The 17,166-nt window shown below is 39.0% G+C and overlaps 1 protein-coding gene across 6 annotated transcripts in view; it reads right to left on the bottom strand.

The window, feature by feature from the left end:
• RNF149 (ring finger protein 149) overlaps positions 1 to 17,166 on the bottom strand; it is a 32,681-nt gene that overhangs the window by 1,736 nt on the left and 13,779 nt on the right. For 2 of the 6 annotated variants that reach the window (XR_006200621.1, XR_006200618.1), the window contains exons 4-8: positions 11,644 to 11,726; positions 9,395 to 9,491; positions 5,868 to 6,066; positions 1,436 to 2,199; positions 871 to 891 (exon numbers count right to left, since the gene is read on the bottom strand). Coding sequence is in view for 1 of the 6 variants with exons in the window: in XM_042931968.1 (XP_042787902.1) it covers positions 2,156 to 2,199; positions 5,868 to 6,066; positions 9,395 to 9,491; positions 11,644 to 11,726 (423 nt within the window). In the remaining 5 variants the exon portion in view is untranslated. Of the gene's footprint in view, positions 1 to 764; positions 892 to 985; positions 2,200 to 5,867; positions 6,067 to 9,394; positions 9,492 to 11,643; positions 11,727 to 17,166 lie in introns of those variants that run through there. The other 4 variants (XR_006200619.1, XR_006200620.1, XM_042931968.1 and 1 more) reach the window with 4 other exon arrangements.

Raw genomic sequence — 17,166 nt, 5'->3', positions numbered from 1 at the left:
ATAATATGACTAACCTTAAACCAAATCTCTCTGGTTTACCCTTTCTTGATTACATTCCCATATTCTGAGTAGCATTTTATCAATTTCATGTCTCAGCAAACATTCTGCTAATATTTGACCCTTTTCTATCATATTTATATCTAAAAAAAAGCCTATAAAAGGAAGCTTTCAGAGTGTTGCAGTTCTCTATTTTTTCTTGGTAATTCCTTTCTCTGCTATTAAAGACATGTTTCCAGGGGTGCCTGAGTGGCTCAGTCGGTTAAGTGACTTTGGCTCAGGTCAGAATCTCACTGCTCTGTGGGTTTGAGCTGCTGATAGCTCAGAGCCTTGAACCTGCTTCAGATTCTGTGTCTCCCTCTCTCTGCCCCTCCCCCATTCATGCTCTGCCTCTCTCTCAAAAATAAACAAAAAAAATTATTTTTAAAGACATGTTTCTGCAGATGAGACCAGACCACTACAGTTCTTCCCATCTCCTGAATTTGCAGTTTAGTGTTCAAACGTTTGAATTATGGAAAGCTGTATCTGATAGCTGCTAATGAAGAAATCATACTTCTGTAATTATCAAACAATTTAGCTTGATCTGTCATGGTATTCTTTTTAAAAGTCTGCTTCATTGGATACTGGAAAGAATTATTAATTAAAGCATGTCTCCCAAGTATATATCTTAAAATACAAACAGCAAAAAACCTACTTCGTACAGAATCAAGGACATACTTTCCTATTTGCAATGAACCACAAAGATAATGGCTACTATGGAAACCTACTTTGAGGCTGTCAGTGAGAGCTCAAAGTCAGTCAACTTTTCTACTTCAGTAGCTCCTCAAGTTGAATCTGGCCACAGAATTTACACCAGCAAAACTGTTTACTCACCAAATGTTTCACTATGAGTGGCTAAAATCCAAAGGCAACAAATAGTTTGAAGGAAAAAAAAGAAAACAGAGACATACAAAACTTAGATGCAGCTGTTAAGAATGAATTCCTTACATTTTTTAAAACTCCAAACAGACCTTTATTTTTACTCACAAAATAAAGATACACACAACTAGCTTAGAAGCAACAAAGGACAACAGTTTCAAGTTTTAAAAAAATAACTCTCCCTCATCCTCCTCAACTTCCACCTCCAAGAAGGGAGAGGAGAGCAGAAAGTGTGTGTTTTTACTTAATAATTTTATAAAATTTAAGAGTGCAGTCTCCAAAAGCTTTACATTCACCTGCCGCTTTCAACCTACAAGTGAGAACAGCCAAGATTAAAAAGGATAGATGATTACACAAGATCATGATCTTTAAATCAATCAAGAAAACTGCTTACTTTGTAACAGAAACAAAGTTCTCCATCCTTTTAACTGTAAAGATTAAATTGTAGTTGGAACTAATACAGTCATCATTTACAAAAAACTCTGCCTGCTCGATTTTCTTAAGGCAATGAAGAACTTACTGCTCATGTGTGATGAAGGATCTTAGCTTTTCATTCGTAGAAAAAATGGACACATTTCCCTCTCCTTTAAGGTATCACAAGCAATTAGGGATTAAAAAGGGAAAATGCAAATCCTAAAGTCATCTAACACTTTTCCTATAATTCCAAAGAGAGAACAATGAAAAGGTGTTCGTAGGTTTCAAAGTCTATATAATAACACGGAGGTTTGAGAAAGCTGTAGATTTCTCAGATCTCATTTATAAGTTTAATGTTCTAGAAAAGCCTTTCCTCCAAGGAAAACTCGTGATCAATAACTGAAGTGAATTATACAATTCCACTTCCCACTAGTCTAAATTCAGTTGCTCAGTCTAAAGCCATCCTTGAGAAACAAAATCCCATTTGTACAGTACCGTGGTAGCTAGTCTAGTAGTATTCAGAAAAACCTCCCCCTGCTACCCCCTTTAAAGGGCCTTCCTAGTGGTCTCCTCTGTAACAGTCCAAAACAACATACTGTTTATCGTAAATGATATATTTTAGTAGATAAATATATTAAGACTAATCAAAACATCTCTTTAAGAATAAAATATCTTAGCCCTTTGTGTATCAAATCAGAACCTGAAAGGTAAAAGAATGTACATTATTTTCAAATATACAAACTATGTGCTGAAGTAAAAAAAAAAAAAAAAAAGTCCTTTAATTGAAGTCAATGCTCTGTCCATGACGCAGTCACCAGGATGTGTGCTAGGAGACGGGCCTTCCATGTTCAAGGTCGCTCCTGCCCATTTCTACAATGAAGCAACAAAAGCCAATGTCAGCCACTTAGCATATTCTAAACTTCAATTACAGAAGCACTGTGACTCATTTGGAGACTATAATTCAAGCAACAAATTACAAAAAAATTTACATAAAACCTACATGTAAAATTGGCAACTCATTCCAGAGAGCAAAAAAAAATATACAAACATCTTCCTCACACAGAGTGTGAGAAGTTTTCTCACATTAGCTTAACCAATGTTACTTTAATCAACATGGTGCTATTAAAAAAAGGATGCAGTCTTCTGGTTGGTGAACTAGTGTATGTTTTCAAAAGTAAACCAGACAGCTATGACGACATCTGATGATGATGATGGTGGTGTCACTGCCCACAAAAACAACAAAGAGCATTTCCTGTGTTATATATGTGACTCTGTGAGGTAAGGATTAGGATGTTATTATGCTCATTTTACAGATGATGAAACATGGGCACAGAGACATTAAACTATCTTGGAAAAGGAACTGGTGGTTCAAAGTCAGAAGGTTTCTTACAGGAATAGAGTACTTCCTTAAATACAGAATCAAATACTTCAACTCACCTACAGTCAGAGCCAAGAAGGTCAACTGGACAACAGAAGGAGTACTCACCAGGGAAACACAGTCTCTAGTGAGTAGTCTATCATTAGTAAGTTCCACATTTTATTTCTAGTTGCTCCGAAGAGCCTAGTAAATGTTTTCTCAACTTTAAGTGAAGCCACATTTTATTCTGGAAGTACTAGTGTCTGCTTAAGAGAACTGATTTCTTGGGAGTACCTGGGTGGCTCAGTCGCTTAAGCGTCCAACTCTTGGCCCAGGTCATGATCTGATGGTTCAGGAGTTTGAGTCCTGTGTCGGGCTCTGCTTCGGATTCTCTCTTTCTCTCTCTCTCTCCCTTTTTCTCTGCCCCTTCCCTGTGTGCATGCATGTCCTCTCTCTCTCTAAACTTTTTTTTTTTTTTTAAAAGAATATATTTCTCCAATTTAATATTTCTCAAATTATATTGGTACAATGATAAGGTGGAAAGAACATGAACATTTAAATTTACCTATCAATTTACTCGTGAACAAATACTTGGAAATTAAAAATAAAAAAGGACAAAAACAAAAAACAAAAAACAAAAAAGAAGAAAGCAAACACACACACAAAAGGCAGGTGTGGGGAGTGGGCCCAGCTTCTTCAGAATGTATCCAACATCCTGTTGTTTTATAACCTAGCATCTTTTTCCACTTTTATTTTTATGCACTATTTCTTTGTGTGTGTGTGTGTGTGTGTGTGTGTGTGTGTGTGTGTGTAGGGGTGACTTTATTTGTATAGAATACATTTCCAAGGACGAAATATCAGCTTCAAAGACTATGTATTTTTAATTTAATAGATGTTGTTACATGGCTATTCAAAAAGGCCAGGGGGCGCCTGGGTGGCTCAGTCGGTTGAGTGTCTGACTTCGGCTCAGGTCATGATCTTGCAGTTCATGAGTTCAAGTCCCACGTTGGGCTCTGTGCTGACAGCTCAGAGCCTGGAGCATGCTTCAGATTCTGTGTCTCCCTCTCTCTGCCCCTTCCCCGCTCATGCTCTGTCTCTCAAAAATGAATAAATGTTTAAAAAAAAATTTTTTTAAAAAGGCCATAACAATTTACATTTATAGCACAATGTATGGAAATGCCCATTTCTTGCATCCCAGCCAGCAATAAATGTTAGCTGTCTTTTGAATTTTTTTCTCATTTGAACACTGGAAAGTGATATCTCACTGCTATTTCAATTTGCATTTTCCTAATTAACTTGCATTTGGATTTGATCTTTTCTTGTTTTTGTTGTATACCTGCACTTGTAGTCTACACTATGCACTATTTCAAATGATAATAATATCCTACTTCTAAGAGGGGAGAGGAGATGCTGACAGACCAATGCACGGCAGATAACAAGAGTGCAGGAAAACGTGGGGGACGCTTAGGGTGAGTCTTTATCGGCCTTTAACTATCTCAAGGGTGGTCAAGTACTAGAGAAAGGAAAGTTAGTTTTTTTTCTGGAGACTGAAGGCAATGGCAAAAATGACACTGGCACGCACTTGGGCTCAACTGGACAGGATGGATTCTAAAGGTGGTTCCATCCCAGCAGGCACCCAGGGAGCTGGCTGGGAGAATGTCCTTTCTGCATTCCAATGCTCGGAAATGGGTTTTTCCTTCTCTTCCACAGTGTGCTCTTCTTCCTTGGCTACTGGTTTAAAACCTAAGTTCTAGTATTTGTTTATTTTTGCTTCATAGCCAAACATAAAACTGATTCAGTTTGAGTTTTACTGATTTGGGAAGATATGCTTCCTCTTCCCGTATGGAAAAATTCAAAATTGGAAGCATCAATTCTTCCCAGTTAAAATAAATTCGATTATAATAAAAATTTTCACTCAGCAGAGTAATTTTAATTTTTTAGAAAAATGCAGAATAGTCCAGAAATGTTTTTAAATTAATAAAGGTGAAAGAATTTGCCTTGCCAATATCAAAACATATGTAATTATTATTCACTAAAATGATTATAATTCACTAAATATTGGGACAACTGGTTAAACATTTTGGGGAAAAATAGGTTAAACCTTCCGTTAAGCTATGTGAATTAAAAATTTAAATGTAAAATACAAAACCACAAATATTAGCAAAATATGGGTTAATATATTTATAATCCTGAGATAAGGAAGACCTTCCCAAGTTAGTATGCTATCAAAGGCAGAATCATGAACATATGTTGGGACTAGAGAAAAATTAAACATTTCTACTAGCAAAATATACCAACCAGTCAAAGGACAGACAAACTGGGGGAGAAATATATGTCATACATCTGACAAAGATCAAAGAACTCTTAGAAGCAACATGAAAAAATTAGTTTCTCCAGAGAAAAATAAGGATGAAACAGGCAACTCCTGAAAGAATAAAAATGACCAACAAATATGAAAAGAAGGTCACCTCATTAGTAATTTAAAAAAATGCAATTCACTCTGTCTCCTCTCTCAGAATGACAAGAAATAATCAGACATCTAAGTGGTGAGGGTATATGCATAATAAATTCTTCTTTTTTTTTTTTACTTTTTAAACAATGTTTATTTATTTTGAGGAAGAGAGAGAGAGAGAGAGAGAGATTGAGAACACTCAAGCTCTTGGGGCAGGGAGGGAGAGAGGGAGAGAGAGATTCCCAAGAGAGATTCTGCACTGTCAGTGCAGAGACCGATGTGGGGCTGGATCTCTCTCTCTCTCAAAAATAAACAAACATTAAAACAAAACAAAAAAAGAGTCAGATGCTTAACTGACTGAGCCACCAGGTGTCCCTACACAGCGATTTCCGAGTGTTAAAAATAAAGTCGCCAAAAGGGTGCGGTTTAAAGAAATTACAGTGAATCTAAACTGTAATACTATGCAGCCACACAGAATCATGCACCTATTGATACAGAAAAGAGCTGCACACATTAAGAGAAAAACAGGTAACCTAACAGCACATAAATGATATGTGATTAAACACAGAAAAACATCTGGAAAGCTATTTATCAAAATGTTAAAATGGTATTTCCAGGTGTCGGATCACAGTTTCTATTTTTCCTTTATGTTTTTCTGCATTTTATGTATTTTTTCATTTTGTTCCCTAACTGCTAGCAACATTGTTTTAAAACCTGGAAGGCACTTACCTAGTAAGGCTGTGTCTTCACCTGCATCTTCTTTAAAGCCGGCATCACACTGCAGTGCAGACTCACTAGTGGAAGAGGACGGTAAATTGTTCCCGTCACTTCTGTCCTCCTCTTGTAGAGTAATACTCAAATTTGCAGCCAAAACACTCCCAGGGGTAGATTCTGGAGCGGGCATCTCCTGCACATCCTCCACCTCTCCCTTGAGAGACGAAAAGAAAATACCTTGTCTGGGTAACACATTCAAAGCTTATCTATCATCTCCTAATGATTAGGCATAATCCATACGGAATATTTTTATACACAGAATCAGGCAAGAACATTAATGTCTTCTTTATTTAGCAACATCAGAAAATTAATTACTTCTCAATAAGCAGCTTTCTAAGACCTAAACGGTATTTATTTTAAAAACCATTTCCCACCTTGACGTAAGCAATGCCACCTTTAAATTCTTTATTGACAGTAAGTGAAGCTTTGTCATAGATGCATTTTCCCTGCTTCCTGGACAGAGGGTGTGAATCAGCCTGGCTGTGGCCGTGAGCTAGGATTACTGCCTCTAACTGTCGTACTGTCTTACTGCAGGCACCAGGGTTTGGGGGAAGAACACAGTATCTGAAAACAGAGGGCTTCAGACTGCATTTAGTTCACTTAAAAACAATCAATTGTGGCTCCCTGAGGACAGTGTCTATTGGCTCTCAGTCTACCTTCAACTCTCCCGTGCGCTGCTTTAAAGAACAGGACCATGAAAGTGACATCCCGGTCTTACATGGAGGCTAATCCAGATACCTTTCTGATTAATACCAGAGTCAGGCCATGTTGTGAGAGAGGAAACCACTAGGTCACCTGGTAAATGAGCAGTGGCTTTTGGGTTTACTGTGAGCCTGGGCTTTACGTGAGAACATGGTGTTTGTTGCACCTCCCTCACCGGGCTCTCAGGGTCAAGGGCACGGCTGGCACACTGCTCCCACTGCCACTCCACAGGGTTTTAGAACCGCCCTCCTGAACAACACAGCACACAGACTCCTCCTCACTGGTAACTGAGACTCCCGACACAGCAAACCACGAATCCTACTGAGTTGCTAGAAAGTCCAAACTCCCACCCAGCCCACCCTTATCTGTTTTCCCAGATAGTTACTGAAGTGCCTGACAAACTGGACTACCTGCCAGTCTCAAAGCCCACACGGTCATACCCCTATCTGCAAAATAGTGATTGGTCAGACAAACTCTTTAACACCAGGCTCAGACTCCCCTCTTAAAATACAACCTTCTTATCTCCCCACTCCACCTGGTGGAGTAAATTCCTCCTTCCTCCATGCTCCTCAGCACTTCAAACATACATCCTCTGCTACACTGTGCGCGGGTGTGTCCCCTGGCCCCCAAAGTCCAGAAAGTGAAATCCCCAAGAGCCCACAGGCAGAAGGGCTGCATCTCACTTGTCTTTGTCTCCCCAAGTCAAGTTTCGATCTAGCACCTGAAAGAGTGCTCCTTTGATACATGCTTGCTGAATGAATGAAAACAAGAGTGACAAATGGACCATCCAGGAGGTTACAACTGCAAATGAAAGGACCACCTCCCAAGTCCATGTGAAGGACTGACAGCAGCTCTCTTACCAGTCATTACCATATGAGAGTGTCATACCTATGAAACCCAATGCAGGATGGGCCACAGGGTTTAAAGAAAATGGCCATTCATCCAAAAAGTAAAAACTAAGGGCAAGACAAGTTAATCTCTTACTATAGGTTTCTGTTCTTCAAAAAAAAATTACTTTCTGAGGACATACTCAAGCTTTCTGAAATTAACATTTTAACAAATATACATACGTAGATATATTTCCCAAAACAAAACTCACAACGATTAAAGTCTCAGTACTAAGTTTAGCGAAATATCTTTATAAAAACTTTTAGGGGGCACCTGAGTGGCTCACCCGGTTGAGCATCTGACTCGATTTTGGCTCGGGTCATCATCTCATGGTTTGCGAGAATGAGCCCTGTGTCAGGCTCTGCACTGACAGTATGGGGCCAGACAGGAAGGGAAAGAGGAAAAGGGAAACCTTTGCCAAGAAAAACATCTGTCAAGCTCCCTGTATTGTATTGGTTAAAATCCTAGGAAGGTGCACTCTCTTGTCTGAGCTACAGGCTCAGTTCACTAAGTTTCAAGTTCACTAAGAAAGCATGTTATGCCCTGCTAAGTAGAGCCATCATTATTAAAAACTATAAACTATAGAAATTCTAGAGGAAAGACAAAATTTCTAGACATTAAAGCGGGTGAAGTTTTCTTTCAATAAGACAGGTCTTGAATGCTGGCCAACCCCCCCCCCCCCCCCCCGACGGCTCTTTCTGTGTACCTATGGTGAGGGCATTCTGGGACTCACACTGAAAAACATAATTCACATAAAATTACAGTAGTAATTAAGGCAGCAGGCTCTCAACTATCTTTCCAAGGCTCACTAAGCTAGAAGATGACAGGGTACCTCGAGGACTATTATGGCTATAAGGTGCATGAAAAACCTCCTTGTGGTCTCTAGCTCTACCATAAACACTATAAATTTTCTAAAAAAAAAAAATGTTTAGCAATACAAGAAGTTTATTTGATACTTAAATGACTTCTTCCAGAGATCAGTATTTCAAAATTATTTACTGTTTAACAATCAAGAATATTTTAAGACATTAATACATTATATGAAGACTCTAAAAACAATTAAAAATACAGCAATCTAGAGAAATCTTTTTTCCCCCTATGTCTCCCCTTTTGGGTGGGACTACTGGTTAAAAGCTTATACCTAAGAATTAAGCAAGCTGGTGTCTGAAAGCTGATTCCCCAGTAACTAGCTGTGTGACCTAAGCAAGCTACTTGGCTTCTCTAAGCTCAAGTTCCTAATTAGAGAAATAGTACTTACCTCTTAGAGCGGCCTTGAGGACTGCATGTAATAATGTACATAAGGCCCTCAGCACATGGCTGGCTACGATGAAGCACCCCCTTTCACTCTGCCCTCATGTCTCTGTTTTCTGAGGAAGGACCTATGACCACCTGAGTACCACAAACTGACAGAGCAAATTCCACACGGGACCAATTTCCCCAGCAGGATTTGGTTTCGAAAGCCAGGAATCTGAGGCCTTGTGGCAAAGAGTGTTGGCTTCAGTTTCCTCATATGTAACATGTGTGCCTGGAGCCAGAAAATGTAGGAGGCTCCTTTCATTTCAAACTTTATAATTCTTGTTTATATGACACTGATGAGTATATATATATATTCTGCAGGGCAGCATACCAAAGCTCATTGCTCTAAGCAATTACAAACTCTCTGGAGGGAAGCATCTGGCCGTATTAGTCTATAACCGCAAAGGTAGCAGTTCATTAATTTTTTGGGATGTCTTAAAAATGCATTTTTAATCACGAGGAAAATTTCTTCAGAGAACCACAAACATGTTAGAAGGAGCACTTAATCTGTTCCTCTTGCCTCTGGTCAGTAATGAAATCGCATCACTCAGGAAGAACCGGGGCAGAGATTGAATATAAACAAAAATGTAACAAACCCAATATCCCAGGGCTTTGATGACATCAAGTTTACACATTGGACACGTGCGGTGATCCAAAAGCCATGGGTCAATGCATATTCTATGAAAAATATGCCTAAAAAAATTAAGTATGTGTTAATGTTTTAAAATAAATGTTTATATCTTATTAAGGAAACAACACATTCTACTAACTCACCTTCTCAGAACAAGTTAAGCAACTTCAAATCAACATTCTAGTCTATTCACTTATTCTATGTCATTATCTATTCTATTTCCCATGTTAAACAGAATCTGGAACTTACAGGGAAATCTTCCCTTCACTCCACAAAAACAGCACGGTTTATTTTTGCTTCATGCTAGGCTATATTTTTATGTGCCCCTGTAACTTACTTAAAAGCCTTTTGGGAATAAATGTGGCATAAGTAAACCAAGAGCAATAAACTTATCCTGAACTCAGAGTATCTTATAGAAGTTCATGAAATGAATCAAATGGAAATACAGCAAAATATAAACAGATCGTCTTAGACTGTAGGCTTAAAAGAAAGCACTTAATTTCTGTCTTAACTGTGTTTTTGTATACACCATGTTTTTCTAAAATGATCACTTTCAGAATCAAAAAGAAAAAAAGAAAAATTGCCTACATATTTTCTTTTACTGATTTGTCTTAGTTGGCTCACTTTGCCTCCTACCTGGTGAATCTGTCTTCTATACATGGTGAAGATACAGAGTCAGGAGAATGGGTAGAGTACCCATGGCTCCAGTGACCACTGTGTGACGTGATGCTGGCAGTCTGAACCAGCTGTTCAACCTCTCTGTATCTACACCCCAGGCTGTTCTCAGCAGCCGACATGCAGTGTGCTTACAACCGTGCTGGGCACAGGAAATACTGAGCAACTGTTATCACTATTAATGCTGTTGTTTGAAGACCTCTTCTTCATACAGAAGTCTGACAGCACAGTTAAAGATAAAAGAACTTAATTACAGAATACAGTCTAGCCCAGCTTGTCTTCTGTCCTTTCCATCCTCAAATTGAAACTGAAGCTGACTGACCCAATGGAATGATTTTTACAGAAACACAAAGGAAACGTGTTGGCTTTATTGCAAAATTTGTTAAATAAAGCATGGGAGAAAATGGGGAGAAACAAGTAAAAACCCCAGATCAGGAGACCAGGAAATGTGCACATGCAACATGTCTGCTTGTGAGGGTCAAGTATGAAACCCAGCTCAGCTATCAGGACAGATCTGGTGTCACAAAGGAAGTGAGCCTCAGGCCGCTCACTTGTGCTGTATCCCAAGCATTATTTTTAAGTCAGAAAGACTGGCCCTAAAGCATCCTACAGTAAAAATCCTTTCTGATTTTAATAACTTTCTACAGGACATACTGACCCAATACATTAAGTGCCCACCACACCAACTTCATATAAAAGCCTGCAGACTGAAGTTAGCGATCTTTATTCTGGAAACTTTTGTTATTCTGATATTTATTTGTTTTCTCTACAGAATTACTGAGAACTTAATCTACTATAGAGTACTTATATATAAATACTGAAGTACTTTGTAAACACAAAGCAAACCATAATTACATATTAACTTCTGACCTATTTCTCCAATAGGTGAGAAGTATAATTAAAACTGATCAGACTCTAAAGTATATTGTCATTTTGTACATCTTTCTGGTAACAGCCATTCTTCTAAATGGTTATCAATAAAGTATCCCATTATTTAATTAAAAAAAAAAAAAAAGGAAAGCTTGACTTCCCATTGCTAAAGCAAAGCCCCTAGCATACCTAAAGCAAGAAATATTTATTTGGCAGAACCTACCTAAAGCACTACACCCCAGCATGCAAACAATAGCAGACCACTGCCCTCCCCGATCGACTCTCTGCTAACTATACCTGGCCGCCCCCCTTGGGGTCCTTCACCAGTCATGCTTCAGTCTCCTTACTCCGACACAGCATATCTTGCATGGCTAAATGTGGGATGGGATTCCCAGGTTCCTAATGAAGCCTGCTTTAGACTAGAAGCCAAACAAAGATACATAATGGGTCTGTCTTAGGACCTGAAGCGTCCTAAGCAATTTGAAGGCAATATAATCCAAATCCAGGAGCCTCGAAGGCTCCAGCTTCCTTCCTAAAAGATGAGACGATCACAAGATCATCACATGATAGCAAGATCCTTACATCATAAAAAAACACGTTAACACTTTTGTCGGAAACCTGAAACATAGTGGGTAGTTTGCAGCGTCTCAGGAAGTAACAAGGACGTACTTGCATGGCAGAATTCTGATAACATCCTTCACTTTAAAATTCTCAATACACACCGCACAGTTTTCTGCATCAACGTCGACTCCCTGTAAAGAGGAAAGAAAAGAGTTCACTACATCCTTGCTACACGGTCTATGCTTAGTAAAACTCATCACGTCCTGGCTAAAACAATGACCAATTCTATACTACAGGGGTGCAGCCGGAAACTAAACACAATCTTTTCCCCACTGTCCAGAGATTTTTTACAGAAGCTGCCTGAAAAGGAAAAAATGTCATTGTCTATCTAATCAGACACCAACAGTTTTTAGCTACTAGGGGAGTGTTCATGTGTCTTTAATGTTCACGTTTTAAGGGTTATGGAAATAAATGTACATGCTTGCTTTACAATGTTAAGTTATTTTTCAAATGTAAAACTTATAAGGAGGATTAATATCCAATAAGATACTCATTTCTAGAATCATTAAAAACTAACAAAAAATCACTAGAATTTGCTAAAGAACATGGTTTCAACTTGTAAATGAGAAACACAAATGGCTAAATATCTGAAAATGTTCACCTCACTAGTGATAAAAGAATCACAGATTAAAGTCAATTACTGTTTTTCTTTTTTTTTTCTTTTTAATTTTTTTATGTTTATTTATTTTTGAGAGAGAGAGAGGCAGAGTGTGAGCAAGGGAGGGGCAGAGAGAGAGAGGGAGACACAGAATCCGAAGTAGGTTCCAGGCTCTGAGCTGTCAGCACAGAGCCTGACATGGGGCTTGAACTCATGAACCATTAGATCATGACCTGAACCAAAGTCAGACGCTTAATTGACTGAGCCATCCAAGCACCCCTCAATTACTGTTTTTCATCCATCAAATTAACAAAGGCAAAAAGAAATAAAATGTGCTGGAGAGGAAAAGTCTTGTGACAAAATTCCCAATTCTAAGAATCTATGAATCACAGACCTTTTTGGTGGTATCAGCTTTCCCCCCGTTTCCCTGGGTACCCCCCATATTAAACCACCTGGCCTCAACCAATCAACCAAAGCAGGCATGGCCAGAGTGGTCACCTGACCCAAGACAGGCCAATGAGACTCTCTTTGATTCCGGGATAGATTCAGAAATTACAACCAGTGTCTGCATGTAGCTGCAACTTTAGCAAGTGGATTGTATGGGAACATGGCTACCCTGTCCTTATGTAATTATTTAAAAATACCCTGAGCCATGTGTATCACTTGCTAGCAAGCAAGCAGTAAACACTGATTATTATTATCAAAGATTATATGAAAATTTCTTAACATTTAAAATGGTACGGTACCACTAAAGTAAATATTATCACTTGTTTTATCATATGCCATGCAAAAGTAATGAAATAATTTAAGTTTATTTATTTATTTTATGAGAGAGAAGAGAGCATGCACACAAGGAAAGGGCAGAGAAAAGAGGGAGAAAGAATCCCGAGCAGGCTCAATCTTACAAACATTGGGATCATGACCTGAGCCAAAATCAAGAGTCAGACGCTTAGCCAACTGACTGGGCTAGCCAGGTGCCCCATGATGAAATAATTTTTAAAGCCCCTAATGGTTTGCCAGCTTACACATTACTGTGAATGCACCCATAAGAAAAGAAAAACTAGAAAACAAACCTGTCTCTAGAACTGGACATCATGTAGATTTAAGAAAACACACTTTTCAGTACAAGTTCAATCAAAATCATCAGAAAATCTATGTATGTGGTGCCTGGCTGGCTCATTCGAAGAAGCATGCGACTCTTCGGTCTCAGGGTGGTGAGTCTGAGCCCCATTTGGGGTGTACAGATTAAAGAAATAAAACTTAACAAAAAAACAAAAAAAAAAAAGAAAGTAAGAAAGAAAGAAAACCCATTTATGTACCTCACAGGCCATTTAGGGATCCTTTTTTTTTAAAAAAAAGTTTGTTTATTTTTGAGAGAGACAGAGACAGAATGCGAGTGGGTTAGGGGCAGAGAGAGAGGGAGACACAGAATCCAAAGCAGGCTCCAGGCTTTGAGCTGTCAGCACAGAGCCTGACACAGGGCTTGAATTCACAAGCTATGAGATCATGACCTGAGCCCAACTCAGACGCTCAACCGACTGAGCCACCCAGGTGCCCCTAGGGATCCTTTTTTAACCATTATTTTGACAACTTAAAAAAAATTTTTTTTTAACATTTATTCATTTTTAAATTTTTTTTTTTTAACGTTTATTTATTTTTGAGACAGAGCATGAACGGGGGAGGGGCAGAGAGAGAGGGAGACACAGAATCGGAAACAGGTTCCAGGCTCTGAGCCATCTGCCCAGAGCCTGACACGGGGTTCGAACTCATGGACCGCGAGATCGTGACCTGAGCCGAAGTCGGACGCTTAACCGACTGAGCCACCCAGGCGCCCCAACATTTATTCATTTTTGAAAGACAGAGCATGAGCGGGGAAGGGGCAGAGAGAGGGAGAGACACAATCTGAAGCAGGCTCCAGGCTATGAGCTGTCAGCACAGAGTCTGATACGGGGCTCAAACCCATGAACGGTGAGATCATGACCTGAGCCTAAGTCAGACGCTCAACTGACTGAGCCACCCAGGCGCCCCTATTTTGACAACTTTCAAAAACAGTGGAATCATATTTTCAAAAATGTTCTATTTAAAATATGCTCTGTATAGGAAGAGGATATCAATTTACTTATGTTCTCAAAGATTCAATTCAGTATATTATACATATAAGCCTCTGTTTTCTCATATTTTATAGACTGAGACTTCCTGCTATGGAGTAAAAGACATTTTCTCAGGGGAACATAAAACTACATGCTACTCAAGTAACAGGCCACATCTAATGCATGTACAGTTTGTCACAGGCTTTCACTGGAGACTCTCTCCCCAAGGACCCTCAGTGATCTGTACATCAGGTGCTAAACCTAAGCTGTGACATGAGAAACTTCTATTATTTATTTTTTTTACTTTTTCTGTTCAGTACACATCTGCATGGGAAGAAACCAGTACCCTGCACAAACTATTAAAATTCAACTGTTACTTCTGTTTAAGGCATGAGGGAAAGAATGGCAGCCAATGATGTAATTCCAAGAGTATCTCCATATTAATATTCTAAATAACCCATTAATATCAGAAGCCAAAGTTAAAAAAAAAATCAAAGGCCTATATTTAATGAGTATTATGTTTTCCTCGCCCTCCTCCCCTTCCCCCTCCTCCTCCTTTTTCTTCTAAAGATTTTATTTTTAAGTAATCTCTACATCCAGGATGGGGCTTGACTCTACAACCATAAGATCAAAAGTCTCATGCTGCACTGACTAAGGCAGCCAAGAGCCTCTAATGAGTATTATTTGTTTTAAACCTTTAAGTTGGTCAGAAGAGATACATACAATAAGTATGGTTATTTTTGAAGGGGGAAGAGAGAGTGGAATAAGTGAAGTCTCAACAATTTGGTGAGATGTAAGAAAAAAGAAAAAAAAGGGGGGGGGAGCACTTGGGTGGCTCAGAGCGTCTGACCTCAGCTCAGGTCATGGTCTGTGAGTTTGAGCCCAGCATAGGGCCCTGTGCTTATAGCTTGGAGTCTGGAGCCTGCTTAGGACTCTGTGTCTCCCTCTTTCTCTGCCCCTCCCCCACTCACGCTCTGTTTCTTTATCTCTGAAAAATGAATAAACCTTTAAAAACAAAAACATGGCACAAAAACACTCAGATCAATGGAACACAACAGAGAACCCAGAAATGGACCCACAAACGTATGGCCAACTAATCTTTGACAAAGCAGGCAAGACTATCCAATGGAATAAAGACAGTCTCTTCAGCAAGCGATGCTGGGAAAACTGGACAGTGACATGCAGAACAATGAACCTGGACCACTTTCTTACACCATACACAAAAATAAACTCAAAATGGATGAAAGACCTCCATGTAAGACAGGAAGCCATCAAAATCCTTGAGGAGAAAGCAGGCAAAAACCTCTTTGATCTTGGCCACAGCAACTTCTTACTTAACACGTCTCCAAAGGCAAGGGAAACAACTGCAAAAATGAACTACGGGGACCTCATCAAAATAAAAAGCTTCTGCACAGAGAAGGAAACAATCAGCAAAACTAAAAGGCAACTGACAGAATGGGAGAAGATATTTGCAAACGACATATCAGATAAAGGGTTCGTATCCAAAATCTATAAAGAACTTATCAAACTCAACACCCAAAAAACAAATAATCCAGTAAAGAAATGGGCAAAAGACATGAATAGACACTTCTCCAAAGAAGACATCCAGATGGCCAACTGACACATGAAAAAATGCTCTACATCACTCATCATCAGGGAAATACAAACCAAAACCATGAGATACCACTTCACACCTGTCAGAATGGCTAACATTAACAACTCATGCAACAACAGATGTTGGCAAGGATGCGGAGAAAGAGGATCTCTTTTGCACGGCTGGTGGGAATGCAAACTGGTGCAGCCACTCTGGAAAACAGTATGGAGGCTCCTCAAAAAATTAAAAATAGAACTACCCTACAACCCAGTAACTGCACTAGTAGGTATTTATCCAAGGGATACAGGGATGCTGTTTCGAAGAGGGCACTTGCACCCCAATGTCTATAGCAGCACTATCAACAATAGCCAAAGTATGGAAAGAGCCCAAATGTCCATTGATGGATGAATGAATAAAGAAGAAGTGGTATCTATATACAATGAAGCATTACTCGGCAATCAAAAAGAATGAAATCTTGCCATTTGCAACCAAGTGGATGGAACTGGAGGGTATTATGCTAAGTGAAATTAGTCAGAGAAAGACAAATATCCTATGACTTCACTCATATGAGGACTTTAAGACACAACAGATGAACACAAGGGAAGGGAAGCAAAAATAATATAAAAACAGGGAGGGGGACAAGACATGAGACTCTTAAATATGGAAAAGAAACAGAGGGTTACTAGAGGAGTTGTGGGAGGGGGGATGGGCTAAATGGGTAAGGGGCATTAAGGAATCTACTCCTGAAATCACTGTTGCACTATATGCTAACTAATTTGGATGTAAATTAAAAAAATAAAATTTTAAAAAATGATAAAAACAAAAACAAAGACAAAAACAAAAAACAACGGAACCAACCAAGTCAACCAACAAGTCAACATGGTTATCCACACTTTACAGCACAGAAGACAGACTAATAAAAAAGTAAATACTACTTCATTAGCAACTGTTTTCCTTTTAAAGAATCAATCCTCTAAGAATCTGAGGTTCTAGATTAGGATCTGTCCTATTCCAAAAATGCTTTAAAACTCTGGTATGATTTTGACCTTTTCAGTCTCATGTTGGCCATGTCAAAATGTTTTCTTTTTTTAAAAAGTAGTTTTCAGTACATCTGTTCTCCCCCTCTCCACAAATCCCAGTGTTTTTTCCCTGCAATTAAGGGAATCAGAGAGAATGGATACACAGCCTTAGATTTAACAGAAATGAATTTAAACTATCAAAGGTCTATGGTCTAACAGAACTTGGAAGTTCTTTAGGTTCCTTAGAGTCATCTGGGACTGACCAACAGG

Source organism: Panthera leo, chromosome A3 (assembly GCF_018350215.1).
Source record: "Panthera leo isolate Ple1 chromosome A3, P.leo_Ple1_pat1.1, whole genome shotgun sequence".
In the NCBI taxonomy this organism is placed as follows: domain Eukaryota; kingdom Metazoa; phylum Chordata; class Mammalia; order Carnivora; family Felidae; genus Panthera; species Panthera leo.
Note: the sequence above shows the minus strand (reverse complement) of the source record. Positions and strands in the feature narration are given on the sequence as shown.